The 14,984-nt window shown below is 45.0% G+C and overlaps 1 protein-coding gene across 1 annotated transcript in view; it reads left to right on the forward strand.

The window, feature by feature from the left end:
* The first annotated feature begins 13,688 nt into the window (after positions 1–13,688).
* Positions 13,689–14,984, forward strand: part of FAM20A (FAM20A golgi associated secretory pathway pseudokinase) — a 58,654-nt gene continuing 57,358 nt past the window's right edge. The window contains exon 1 of the mRNA XM_077328356.1: positions 13,689–14,583. Within this exon, the coding sequence (XP_077184471.1) occupies positions 14,219–14,583 (365 nt within the window). The 5' untranslated portion in view covers positions 13,689–14,218. The remainder of the gene's footprint in view (positions 14,584–14,984) is intronic.

The raw sequence follows: 14,984 nt of genomic DNA on the forward strand, positions 1-14,984 counted from the left end.
GACTCCAACTATTATGTGCACTCAGAAAGGTGCTCAATAACTTGAGGAAGCCCCTGCCACAGAGCTGTACGACCTTCGAGCTTAAAGCCAAGGATGCAGAGACTTTCCTGGCCAAAGGTGGACTGTATATCACGCTTAGCCATGGGGTTGCCAATTGGGCTGTGCGCGAAGGCCACTGACAGGTTCAGGCTGTGCAGCTGCCCCTTAGAGGTATGACCTGGGATACCTCAGCCCAAAGAGAGGGCCTATGTTTAGTAGTTGTCAAGCAAGCCAAGTCCCCTTTTGATGGGCCCTTGCTGGGTGGAACCTGATGGGTGACTCCAGCTCTCTTTGATGAAGCAGCACACTTAACAGGAGTCTTAGTCTGGGCTCTAGCCTGAGTTTTGACTGCTGGCTGCTTCCTGATAGGCAGGATCTAAATTTAGGCACCTAACCAAGAAGAACAGAAGCCCCAAGCCCTGGCCACACAAGGCTCACAGCTTAATCTTGTTAACTCCAAATCAACACCAAATTACTTCAGTTCTAATTAACAGCTCAATTGTGCACTGCTTCTTTTTCTTAGAGGTGCAGCCCACAAGATTAATCAAAACAAGAAGTGACTTTTATTAATGGGATGAACATTAAGGAAAGTAACAATGTTTCACTTCCCTTGACCTTTTGAACTGAGGTCTTATTCTGTTTGCCAGTAAAGGTTTCTGAGTCTGACTGAGGCCTTATTCCTGCAATTGAGATCCTTTGGTTACAAATTGTCTATTTTCAACAGCACTTCTGCACGGTTTTACTCTGGCAGACATCCGCCCCCCTCAAATCCTAAACTGCTAATTCCTTTGCTGCTAACTCCTAACTGTTTTTCTGACCCCATAAGTTGGCTGTGACTTGATAGGAAAGAAAAAAGTTTAGGCCAACCCCTGGCTTGCTACTTTTCATTAAAGATCATTCAAAGTTACAAGGAAATGGGCAGACAATGGCTCCATACAGGGATTGGAGATTCAAGTTTATCTGTGAAAATGACAATCTTATCCAGTGCTGAACTCCACCATTCGCTTATAATGAGATTTTAAAAATATCTAAAATCACAGTGTGGTCGTTTTCTACTCTGTTTCCTAGGGTTCCACACTATCCTGTCAGCTTTCTCTTGATATCCTAGCTGAAATCTGTGAACTAAACCTTTTCTTTAAAATTAATGCATAGTGAACACATCCTTGGCAGCTGCAACCAGTTTTCCATTGCAAAAGTCATTTTTAATGGTCAGGTCCCCTAGACCTGAGCTAACATGCTGAAAGGTCAAGTTCCAATGCAATGATGTAAATACAGCAAGCATGGATTAGCTATTAAGTGAAAGGGGGGAAGCCTTAAGTCTAGGGTCATTGCTCTAGTTCTTCCCAAACACAGAAAGTGTTCCTATTCCACAATGACCTATATATTTCTCACTGAACTCGTAATAAATTGGAAAAACAATAGCAACCATGTTTGCAGTTTGTTACAAAATGTAGAATGTTGGTATAATACTGGTGGTTGGCAAAGAACTTAGATTGGCTTCTAAAGTTGAACATCCATTAAGGACAAATATGGTGTTTACCATCAACAAAATTTAGAGGTAGAAAAAACAATGTTGCTTACCTCAGTGTCTGCCTCTATGAGCTTACTCAGCTACACTAAATGTAATCAACCACCATTTGAACGTTTTGAATGTAACATACAACTGTTTTGGGTGAATTTATATTAATTTTGAAAAGTTTTTGCTCTACTGAAGATTTCTCTTTGCATTTTCATTACCATTTTTCATGTGACGGTAATAATAGTTGATGTTATCAATCACTGTATTTTCATAATAGATTGTTTAAATCGAACACAGGTGTTTTGCTTATTCTTATATAGTCATGTAAAGTGTCCCCTTTTGTATAAATTGCTAATTTGGGGGATTATTCATTAACTAGCTTCAAAGCCCATTCCTAAGAACTGGCCTTGAAAGGGTCCCCTCCCCTGGCCCCTGGCCCCTGGGCAGGCAGCTTAAGGTGGCCTTGAGCGGCAGCTCACAGCCAGATCAAGTGAGGTGGGTGGGGACTGGGCAGCTCATTAGCAGGACGGACAGAGCTCCTTAACAGTCAGCTACTCAGCTCCTTAGCAGTCTGTAACCAGCAGGGGGGGGGGGGGGGGCTCGTCAGCAGGCCTAGCCTAGCAGGCCTAGAGGCCCTCGTTAGGAGGCCTCCACCACAATCCTTTGCCCAGGGCCTCTCCCCTTACCTGCTGCTGACTCCAGGCACTGAGGCATCTGAGAGCAAAGAGGCTAAAGTCCAGGGACAGAGGGAAGGAGCTGCAGGGGCAGGTCCAATCAAGGTGCAGCCAGCTGCACCCTGATTGGCCCTATTCCAACTTGGACAGCCAGACACGTCCCACCCCCTAGGCTGTTTCATAAATATATAGAGGAACAACAATGGATAAGGATATATTTACAGAACTGAACTGAAGAAGGTACATACCAAAACGTTTTCGGTTCTTTTTTCTTCAAGCAAATTCTGCTATTAAATCTTTTCACTGAAGGAAAAAAACTGTGACACGTTTGTTATTTGATGCTTATTGTAATTAGCAATTTCTGCCACACAGTACATCTCTTTGTTATATGGTCAGTGCACGAAGGCAGTAAAATACCTCACATGGTCACACAGCTCAAACGTCAGCGGCCTAGCTGTTTTTTCATTCCAGCTGCTCTGATTCACTTTGGCCTTAGCCAGATTCTCTCTAACACACATGACTTTTTCAGACACTCTCTAAACTGCATGACACAATCTGATCTCTCAGCCTCAGGGATCTTTTGTTCCTATCTCTCCCTTCCAAAATCCAGCAATCCACTGACTTTCCTCCCAAACTCTCAAAGAATAAGAGAGTATGCTCTGTCCTTGCATCCATTCTTGCCCATTCTCTGGCAAGTCACATCAGACTTTCTACAGTCTTCCACATCCACAAGTACCCCAGGATCTCATTTGTACACACTGCAACCCAGACGTGTATCTCCCATTCAATATGCATGCTTCTCGTTTTTGTGACCGATGCAGAATTCTGTATTTATCTTTATTGAATTGCACCTTGTTCTCATCTGTCCATTTTTCCAGCATGTCCAGATCTCCTTGAACTCTATCTTCTGGGGTGTTCAATACTCCTCCCAATTTGGTGTCATTTGCACATTTAATGAGGAGACCCTCCACCCCCTCATCCAGATCACTGATAAAAATATTGAAAAGTACCAGACCCAGTACCAAGTCCTGTGGCACCCCACTTCTCACCTCCCATTTGGAGCAGGTTTGGAGTCTTCTGCTTTTAACTGGGGACAAGTAGCTCTAAAGTCCCTACACAGTTAAAGCATTTTTTAACCTGGAGCTGGATCTAATTAGCTGAATGTGGGGCTTTGTTAAATTCTGCCTGAGCTGAAGCCCCTTGCCTTTTGGGTTAAAAATTCGCCTTCCCACCCCTCTGGAACACCTTCCCTTCCCAATTGGGAAGTCCTCTTGTCCAACCCTTCCTTGTTTAGCACCAGCTAATCTGCAATTTCTGATTATTTAGCAGTATCTTTAGACTTTTTGGCCTCTACTAGACATTTTAGTTCCTAGGTGGGGTTGGGATAAAATTGGAATAAAGCCTCAAAGTCCCCTGTTTTTGCTTCTTCCACCCATCTCTTCCCTATCATTTTTATACCATATGCCACATCAAAAAATGGCCAGGCCCCAATCTGAACCTTTTAAAAACTGTGACTTTGAGAATGCTCAATTCAAACCTCCACAGAGAAAATGCATTTCTTCACAGACATTTTCTACACATCATGCCTTTCTCCTTCAGTCAGGGATAACAGAGGCAGGATATCCAGTTCTGGTTCAAGTGGGATGGAAGGTGTCCAAAGTAGCTAAGGTTATTTCTATGGATCCCACCCTCTCAGACAAGACCAAGAGGAGATGGGCAAAGGAATTGAGCCGAGTGCTGGAGAAATGCAAATTGTGACTACAACTTACAAATATTGATGGCATTGATGGACAGTAGATTCTGGACAAATAAAAAATTACTTAAAGAGTAATTAACCTGTAGAATTCAGTGCCATGAAGTGATGGCTACTAGTTTATTCCTTAGGCCCCACCAGCTGCGCAATGGTGTTGATTCCCTAACTCCAGCCCTGAGTGGTCTAGAACCCATCTCAGAAGCAGAAGTGCTTGAAGTGTAAGTGAAAACACTCCTCCACTGTCTACATTTCAAAGTTCAAATTTTAGATCAGCAATAACATAATTTATTATTTCTAACTTTACTGTCAGCATTATTTTATATAGTAAACAATTTATTTAAAACAATTTATTGAACAATTTAAAATAACAATTTAATTAAAATAAATTCAACAATTTATTTAAAATATTTTTATCACATTGATCAATGGGACATAAAATAATCTTATTTTAACATATATGCAAGTATAAAGGAAGGAAACAATTAAATTTGTGGGTTCAGTAAGATATGGACACCAACAACCAGCGACTTTACTAGAACAAGAAAACACTGAACAACAACAACAACCCGAACTGTGGAACTTATATACATTCTTGAGCCTCCTGCCATGCCATTGGCTGTTAATGGAGGCCCATGATTGGTCCATAAGTCTGTCACATTGGATGCAAGACCATGACCAGTGAATCCTTAGCAAGAGTTCAGGATCTCAGTCTCCAATCCCAAGCTCAACGTCTTTTCATGTCCACAGACACCACAGAAACAACATACACTTTCCTGCATGGTCTTCATTTCCCAAAAAAGCCTCAAAGTTTTTTTATGTGATCAACAAGACCTGATTAACTTAGTTTGAACAGTTACAGAAGTTGCAGATTACCTTTGGTCTGAACAGCTGCAATAATCAGAAACTTTGATTGTTTTTGATGTGCTGAAATTCTTTGCTTAATGAAGCAGTTGTCTAAATATGAGCCCATCCATCCACTCCAGACATCTTCAGAGGCCCTGCTTCACGTGCCAGCTATTCGAGGTTAGACGTGTAGCAATCTGAGAAAGGGCCTTCGAAGTTGTGGCACCAAAACCCTGGAACTCCCTTTCTGAGGAGATCTGTTGGTCTCCTCATATTGTTGTATCCTGCCACAGAGTGGAGACTTTTTTGTTTGATTTTGGCATACATGGCAATTCTCATAGAATCATAAGAGCTGAGAGGAGTCATACAGGACATCTAGTCCAATCCCTTGCTCAGTTTCATGCAGATTTACTCCAGTCCAAGCTCATTAGAAATCAACAGCCTTAGAATGGAGTAACTCTCCATCAGGTTTTAGCTCAGGGGTGCCCATGAGTGCCTGTTAACACCTTTTCTGGTTCTTGCCAAGTGTTTTTAGTGGGTGGGGCCAAGTAGAGCTTTTGCCCAGCATAGCTTCTGATTGACTACTGGAGATTTGATTGGCTGCACAGATTTTTTTTTTAAGATGTTGCTTGGACAGCAACTACCACCACAGCACAAGGATATACACTGTGCGACTCCAGTTAAGCTGTGGCAATCATTTTGTGGCTGGCCTCAACTCCTGTGGCAGCCATTTTGTAGCAACCATTTTGTTGCTGCGTCCATAATGCCATGCAAGAATTCCAAAGGTGCTTGCAGCCTTTAAAAGGTTTAGCTTTTCCTGTTGTCATAATACAGTACACAATGTGTTATTCTTTTCAATTGCATTTATTTTGACCATAGAGCAATTGTTAACAGAAGCAGTTGACTTCCGAATCACATTAAACTATGTACTGTAGCCCAGAAATATGTAATGTTAAATCCAAATTTAGTTTTTCAGTTTATGTTATAAATATTGGAACATATTTAAATCTACAATTATCTCTGCAGTAGTCGCTCCCAGACGAGACAATTAATTTGGAACAGACATAATTTGTTCACTCAGTAGTTCCTGAGAATCCAGATGGCATCATTGCTAACGTTGCCTTTCAGTATTTTCCATATTCTTTCTTCTATTTTTTCAGACCATGTTTATGTCAAAACATAACTGCAGTGCCAGCCACAGCAGCAACTAACAAAGTACTACTGAGGTATCCCAATATTACTGTGTAACTCAGGGATTCCCAACCAGGGGTCTATAGACCCCTGGGGGTCCACAGTGGCTCCAGAATGGATCCACAACTTTCCCCCTCCTGCCTAAATGGACTTGGCCACAAGCTAGGGAACTGGCTGCCTCCATCTGGAAGGCTTGGTGGGTAGGCCATGGATGTAAAAATCAAAGTGGGGAGTCAGTTGTGGCATAGTAAGGGTGATTCAGGCTGTCTTCTCAGCTCCTGTCCTTCTTTCTGGCCTACATGAGACAAAGCCACTGTAGTCATAGTAAAGGTAGGGGGAGGGAGTGAAAGAAGGGCGAAGAGTGTGGATGGTTATGCCACTTCTGGGGGGCGTGTCATGGAGGTGTGGCCAGCTGACATCACTTCCACAAGTCCTTGAATCTGAAAAATTTATTTCAGAGGTGGAAGAAAAATGTATCTTCCGGATTATTAAACAGAGAATATTAGACCATGAGCAGCAGGAACTCATACCTACCCAGCCTCGAGTCTGCTCAGCAGCATTCTTTGGCATCATTATGCAGAGAAATATTATGCCTACATATTTGCATCTCCTTGATGTCCCACCCCTGAGAAGAGCTTTTCTCCTGGCACGAATGAATGCTTTCCCCTCAAAGGTCTTAGAGGGAAGATTCCACCATATCCCATACCATGCGAGACTCTGTCCGTGTGGTTCTGGTTGCCCTGACTCTGTCTCACACATTTTGTTAGATTGCCCCTTATATGAGCAGTGTCGGGATGACAGCTTTGTTGCCTTGCTGGGAAACAAGCCTTCTGTAAGTAAATCTATGACCTTGCAATTTCTGCTCTCTGACAAAGACCCAGAGATAACCATTTTAGTTGCCAGAGTTTTAACTAAGATGCTTTTATAATATGCTGCCTACCTTGTATTTTATCTTTTATAGTTTATTTAATCATTTTAAGATCTGTTTGGTTATGTAACCCCATTTTACTATTTTGTTGAAATTTTAAACCCTACTTTTATATGTCTTATACATTTTATGCCAATAAAAGGTTACTGACTGACTGACTGACTATTTCAGAGGTTCCTCCACATTCAAAAGTTTGAAAAAGGTTGGTGTAATCTTTCCCCTTTTTAAAAGCACTGCTTTCACTTTAATTATTCACTTCCTGTTTACTTGCAGCTATAATGCTACAGATTGAACACTGAAATAAACCAGATGCCACCTCACTTGGTGCAGGTCTCATGTGAGCTAGGTGCCATTTTCCTGGCTTACTTCACATACATTTCAGGTAGGCTGGTTTTCATCTCTCCCACCTCATGTTGTCCAGGGCACTGCCTCCCCTGCCTTTCGAATGACTTGGGTAGGCTCAGCTCAGCCCTTCTGTCAGTGGGCTGGCCAAGCCCAGATAAAGCATACCAATGCTGTAGATGTTCACCCTACCTGTGAGGTAAATTATGACAGGCCCAAGATCACCCAGTGAGTTTGCACAGTAGAATGAGAATGTGAGATCTTAGTGTGAAACACTAACCCCACCCCAACACCGGCTTTCATGATGTGCCTGATGTTTAACAGTAGGAAGCAGCTGGACCTGGGTGAGCTAGCTTGGAGGCTTCTGCTTAAAGTGATTAGCCACTGAAGTTCTGACTAGCTGGGCAGATTTTAAGAACATTGCTTTAGCAGCAACTGCCATCAATGATAAGGATCTTCACTGCATAACTGAAAGTAAGCTTTATGTAAGCAAAATGTGTTATTTTTAAAAGGCATATTGTTAACCAGAACTTCTGTCTGAAATGTTGAAGATGTACTGTTAGAGTTATACATAATCCCACTACCTGACATTGTATGGTTGTTTCCGCTTCCTGTGGCAGCCCCTTTGTAGTTGTACACACCCCTCTGAGCCTAGATATCAAAAGTGCCAGAAAACTCAAAAAGGTTATTGACATGTACGCTGTGGAATAGATCTTCAGTTACTGAACATGTTCAGCCATTGAGAGCCAGTTTGGTGTAGTGGTTAGGAGTGCAGACTTCTAATCTGGCATGCCGGGTTTGATTCTGCACTCCCCTACATGCAGCCAGCTGGGTGACCTTGGGCTTGCCATGGCACTGATAAAACTGTTCTGACCGAGCAGTGATATCAGGGCTCTCCCAGCCTCACCCACCCCACAGGGTGTCTGTTGTGAGGAGAGGAAAGGGAAGGCGAATGTAAGCCGCTTTGAGATTCCTTAGGGTAGAGAAAAGCGGCATATAAGAACCAACTCTTCTTCGTTGTTGTTCTTCGTTGTCGTCATCATCATCCTTCGTCTTCTTCTTGAACATTAAACTTGCAAAACTGAGGTTAAGAGGAAAACAGAAATCTAAACATTTTACTCTATGATGTTTTAAAATTATGTGATCTATGTTTTCCTTTCTTCTTCTGTGATGCTAATTTCATGTCATCTTTAGCCTCTTTCTCCACCAAATCTCCCCTCTCCCCCCCCAAAAAAAACCCCCTGAAATAAGACCTCACGGTAATCTGAATTTTTGCTTCTCCGTCATGTACGTCTTAAAATGCAAATTCCAAGTTTTATAATCAAGCCTTTAGTGACATTCTGTTAACCTCCCCCCCACCCCAGAAGAGTAAGGCCTTTAGTGGCAGAGACACATAAAGGTAATACCTAACCGTTGCTTCTGGTTTCCTTCCTCCTAAGGTACAAATAAAGCTACCTGCAATTTATTTCTCATTTAGACCTTTACATCCTGAAGTCCTTGATTTTTTTTCTCCAGATTTGTATGATTTGCTTAAAAATGTGAAATCCAATTACAAATACACTGGGCTTTCTTTAAAATCCAATACTGATAAAAGGAGCAAAATAACATCTTAGCTGAAGAGCAAGGGGGCTTTAGGAAGGAATATTCCACATTAGATCACTGGGTGATGGTTGATGACCTTATAGCAAAGTACTCAAGGGAAACAGCTTCTCTATATATGTCTTTTATCGACCTCAAAATTGCATTCAATTCTATCTCAAGAGACATTCTATGGACTAAACTAGAACGGACAACTATTGATAGGTTAATTTTTCTGCTAAAGCCCTACATGTGAAGCTAGGAGAGTTAAACGCAGTCTTCAAGGTCATCTTTTAGAATTAATCCATACAGGGAAGGGAGTCAAACAAGACTGTGTCCTAGCTCCTCTTTTATTTAATTTCTATATCAATGACATCTTCAGCTATTTTTAAAACCCTGCCATCCACAAAATATCAGCAACAAACATCTCACTGATAATACTGGTTGACTTCTTTGTTGTGCCCTGGTAAATGGCTTTAACAAAAAAAGGTTATTATGGTCTTTCATCTCAAGCTGTTTTGGCTATGGATTAAGGTAAAGGTAAAGGTATCCCCTGTGCAAGCACCGAGTCATGTCTGACCCTTGGGGTGACGCCCTCTAGCGTTTTCATGGCAGACTCAATACGGGGTGGTTTGCCAGTGCCTTCCCCAGTCATTACCGTTTACCCCCCAGCAAGCTGGGTACTCATTTTACCAACCTCGGAAGGCTGGAAGGCTGAGTCAACCTTGAGCAGGCTGCTGGGATCGAACTCCCAGCCTCATGGGCAGAGCTTCAGACTGCATGTCTGCTGCCTTACCACCCTGCGCCACAAGAGGCAAAAGAGCTGGTCAAGACTAGGGTCATAGAGGTGAAAAAGCAACATGATCCCAATCTGATTCTCAATCCCCTTTACAGGAAAGAACTTCTTAAAAGCAATGTCAGGATGCCCTACCTTTTCAACATTACTAATTGTGAACATAGATTTTTTACCTTGTTATACTATAATGCTTTACCCTCTAAACACTTGGAAGTGAAATATAATAGATCCTTAACAATAGAGTGTAATTGTATTTGTAATGAAGCTCAAACAGATTCAACTGAACATGTACTATTCAAGCGTAAACTGTACTATCACATTTGAGTAGGATCATTAGCTTCAATTCTCACTGAGTGACCACATGTCCAGAGAAAATATTGACTAAAACTAGTCTTGTCAGATACCAACAGTGAACTAATAAGTAAGATTGCCAGGTATGCTTGGGTGGCAACTAGAATTAAGAAAAGCTGGCCTAACATTTCATAAATTATTGGGACTAAAATAAGCATAGGGCTTTGAATAAGTGTATTAGTTTGAGCAGATTACTTCAGCTATCTAGTTTAAAATGAATTTTAATTAATTGTTAAAAGTTAATTTCCCTTCCCAAAGCTCCACACCTAATTCTCCAGGTATTTCCCAACCTGGAGCAGGCAACCTAGGGTAGAACTAGTCTCTGCAGTTGGGAGATTTCTTGTGAATCTAAGAGATCTCCAGGTTCCACCTGGAGGTTGGCAATCCTAGAAGAGAAGGAAACAGGAAAAGGAATAGGCAATAGGAGCTTTCAGGAAAGGGAAAGAGGAAATAGCGGAGGAAGGGGAAATGAGCTATCTCCCACCTGGAGATTCCCTCTTGTCTATATACTACTAGCAAATTCAGCCAAATCTGAGGATACTTAAATCTGGTGACTGGAGCTGTGAATGGGCGTGACCGATCTTTTAATAAACCTGAAAAGGAGCACAAGTTTGCAACAAAAAAAAAAACAACCTGAAATCTTTTTTTTTTAAAGACATTCGAAGGGGGACCTAAAAATGGTAAAAGGAGCACCTGTAGCTTTAAACAACAGATTCCCTGAGTGACTGTTGCTAGGCAACCACAATATTGAAGGTGTCATGGTTCAGGAAGGCACCTGGGGCAAGAGGTAGTCCAAAAACAGTCCAGAGTCAAAGCACTGCTGGTCAAAAGTCCAAGTGTCAAATCAGAAGAGCAGATTCAAAGAACACAAGCCAGGTCACAGTCCAGAAGGTCAAAGCACACAGAAATCTAAAGCACAGCACATAAGAGTTATAGACAAGTTACCTCCACACTGGTTTCCCCTTTTCTGGCTCCTTTTATCAAGAGTAACTCAAGGCGAGGTGCAACTCCTCAACCTGTGGAGTCATCCAAAGACTGGTACAAGCCCTCCAGGGCTCCAACTCACAGGCAGAGATTGGGTTGGGCTGCAAACTGCACACTATGGTGCCATTCCTGGAGATTTTGTGGTGGAGCTTGGAGCGGGGAGCGGTTTCAGTGGGATACGCCATAGAGTCCACCATTAAAACATCCATTTCCTCCAGGGAGACAGACCTGTTGTCTGAAGTTCAGTTGCAATTCCAGGATATTTCCAGGTTTCACCTGGAGGCTGGCAACCCTCAGCCTGGCACCAACCTTTAGGTGACTTGATCCTACCCAGTTAATGTGACTCAACTAAACTTGGCTGCTTGCTGTTGTTCGACAGTAACCAGCCACCTTATGAAAGCCAGTATAATGGAACAGTTAGAGCTTCAGAGTAGGATCTGGAAGAACCAAGTTAAAAACCCCATCTTATCACGGAAATTCACTGTGTGATTTTGGACCAGTCGCATACTTTCAGCCTAACGTACCTCACAGGGTTGTTGTGAGGATAAAAAGGAGAGGACAATAACGTAAGCTGCTTTGTCCCCACTGGGGAGAAAGGTGGGGTTTAAATAAAGTAAGTAAATAATTAGCAGTACCAGCTGGATGGGGCAGGGTGGTGCTCCATGCTGCTAGATCAGTCAGCAGCATTTTATGACGTTGGCCATGAGTTGTTACCCACCACCTTGCCAGGGCTGGAATATGAGGGACAGCCTTGCAATGGCTTGTTTCCTTCCTCCAATACTGTACACAGAGAGGGTTGCAGTGTGAGAGGAGCAATCACGCAGTTACCAAATTTGGTGTGGAGTCCCGGAAGGGGCGGTCCTCTCTCCCATGTTGTTTAACATCTATATGCACCCTCTGTCCCAGCTGGTCCGGAATTTTGGACTGGGTTACCATCAATATGCCAATAACACCCAGGTCTTCCACCAGGCATTTGGTTGAGGCCAGGTGGTAGAACATCGGCTGGGTCCCTCCTCTGAATACTCCACCTTGAGACCTGAGGTGGCATATGTAATCCACTGCTTTACAGGAAGGGGGGGATGAGGGGGGTTGTCTTGTGTTTTGTTACTTTTTTCTGATGTGACCTGCCTCAAGCCGGCTGCCTGAGAGTGGTGCATTATAAATTTAATAAACTAAACTAACAAAAATATTTGAAGATGGGAGATAGATAAAAGGTAGGTGGGTGAATGGCTGAGGAGATAATGAGGCAGGGAAATGGGAGAGGATGTGAGGGATGTCAAGGGAAGGAAGAGAAAGAGGTAAGAGTGAGGAAGGGGGGAAAGTGAGGTGCCAACCCCACTAGTTTTGGGGAGTTCCCTAACATACACATGGGCCTTCCCAGTCACCACACAACTAAGCAAAAATTTTTCCTAACTAAAGGGATTTTATGGGGGGGGGAGGAGAGAACTTAATACAGAGGTAAACAAAGGTTAGTTGTCTGTAAAGTGGGAAGGTTGTAGGGCTGCCACCTCCAGATTAGGGAATTCCTGGATATGTGAGACTAGAACCTCATTACAGCCCTGATAGTGGTTTTCTGACTAAGCAGTTCTGTCAGAGCTCTCTCAGGCTCACCTACATCACAGGGTGTCTGTTGTGAGAAGAGGCAGGAAAGTGATTGTAAGGTGCTTTGAGACTTCTTTGGGCAGTGAAAAGCAGGGTATAAAAACCAACTCCTCTTTCTCCTCCTCCTCCTCCTTCTTCTTGAGGGGAGAGACCGCATAATGCCAGAGATGCTACCCTCCAAAGCAGCCATTTCCTCCAGGGGAACTAGAGTTGCCAGTGGGGGGACGGGGAGGCTGGAGATCATCCAGAATTACAGCTGCTCTCTAGATTACAGAGATCAGTTCACCTGAAGAAAACGACTGCTTTGGAGGGCGGACTCCATGGCATTATGCCCTACTAAGGCTGTTCCCTTCCCCTTTCCAAGGCTCCAGCCCCCAATCTCCAGGAATTTCCCAGCAGGGCTGGCAATCCAAAGGGAGCTTATGTCTGTAGCTGAGAGATCTGTCATCATTCCAGGACCCACCTGAGGGTCTGCAGCCCTAGGAAGAAGGGAGGAAGCAGGAAAAGGGCACATGGGTGTTTTCAGCAAAGGGCAAGAAGAAATAATGGGGGGGGGGGGGATGAGATGCTTCCTGCAAGTCCCCGCAGGTTCTGGCTTGTATAATAAGGGATTCTGTTGCCAGTTGGAGAGATTTCAAATACACCATCCATCCGTCTTCTAGGGGAGGTCCACGATAGAAACTTTAAAAATATATTTATTCCATCACGAGAGCTAGAAACTTGCTTGATTTTTTAAAAGCAAAGTGCAAAATTCATGGACCGGGTTTCTAATACTGGGTTTTATGTAATAAGCTTTTAATAATATTGTACTTGCATTGTTTTTTATTTTGAAAGCTGCCTCAGACAGGTTTCCCAGAGAGGCCGCATAAAATGTTCCAAATAAATGAAACAAATAACTAAATCTGGAGCTCTCGGGTGGTTTTCAAACGTAAGCGGGGGCAGTCCCGGCTGGTGAGAAGGCTCGCCCGTTCGTCCAGCAGCCAGAACTATAATTTCTGGCCGGATCCTTTTCGGGGCTAGCCTTCCTACCGTATGCTCGTAGGCAACTCGGCGCCGTTTCTGGTGGCTCGGCGTTTTCTCCCCCGTCCCCCCTCCCTGCCGTCTACGGACGCCGCGCACATTCTCGCTCTCTGCCCCGAAGCTGCCCGGCCACTTCGCCAGCTCTTTGGGCCGGGCAAGGGAAGGTGCTGGAGAAATTGGCAGCCCCGCGGCAGGGGCGAGTTCCGGAGGCCCTGAACCGCCGCCGGCCCTGAACTAAGCCCGGAGGGGGGGGGGAGGAGGAGGAGTAGGAGGGTAGGTACTGCTGGTGCCTCTTTTCCTCCCCCCCCCCTTCCCTTTCCCGATCCCGAGCAGATCCATCCAGCCGTCACTGCCTGCCGGGGGAGGGCAGATCGGGAGAGGCGATTTGGCAAAGGTGTAGCCAGCCGGCACGCCTCGATTCCTCTCGCCGCCCTCGGGAGCTGCGCTCTTCCCGGGCCCAGGGCAGAGGCGCCGCTTGGGCTGATCTACCTGGCGGGGCCCCACCTGCCCCGTGCCCCGTGCCCTGCCGGTCTCCCTGCTCCTGGGCTGCAGCAGGCTTCCCCCGCGAGCCAGGATCGTGGCCCCGGCCGGGCTGGCCATGCTGTGGATCCGCCGCGACCGGCTGCTCATCCTGCTGGTGCTCGGGGCACTGTTGGGCGCAGACGTCTACTTCCACCTCTGGCCCCAAGTGCGGCAGCGGCTGGCTGGGGATGAAGCGGGCCAGTCGGGGGCTTGCTCCTGCCCGGAAGAAGGCGCTCCTGGCTCTCGCCTCCAGCCGCCGCCGCCGCCGCCAGACAGCGCGGAGAAGACCCGAGCCGGGGGAACCAGTCCGCCTTACCGATCCAAGCTGCGACGGCTCTTCGCACACGCCCTCTACGGCGCCCCCGAGCGGTCGGCGGAGAAGCTGCTCGGCAGGCAGGAGGCGCTGCGCTACTACCGCCGCAAAGTAGCCCGCTGGAACAGGTGAGAGAGAGAAAGAGCTCGCACTTTGTACGCCGCTTTGCACGAGCCGAAGGGAGACTCAAAGCGGCATACAATCGCCTACCCTTCCTCTCCCCACATCAACCCCCTTGTGAGGTAGGTGAGACTGAGAGAGTGCCAAGAGAATGGTGACTGGCCCAAGGTCACCCAGCAGGCTTCATGCGGAGGAGGGGGGAAGCAAACTTGGGTCTCCGGATCAGAGGCTACTGCTCTTAACTGCTTCCCTAAGCAGGCTCTTTTTACCAACAGAAATTTTATTTTCGATAATTATTATTATTATATTATTACACGAGATAGTGAATAAGCAGCAAAAGCAGCAGATCTCCTGTATACCCCAGGAGCGTCATCAGAGCCAGAAAAGTCATGTCAGATGGGACCCTAAG

This window comes from Paroedura picta, chromosome 3, assembly GCF_049243985.1.
Source record: "Paroedura picta isolate Pp20150507F chromosome 3, Ppicta_v3.0, whole genome shotgun sequence".
In the NCBI taxonomy this organism is placed as follows: domain Eukaryota; kingdom Metazoa; phylum Chordata; class Lepidosauria; order Squamata; family Gekkonidae; genus Paroedura; species Paroedura picta.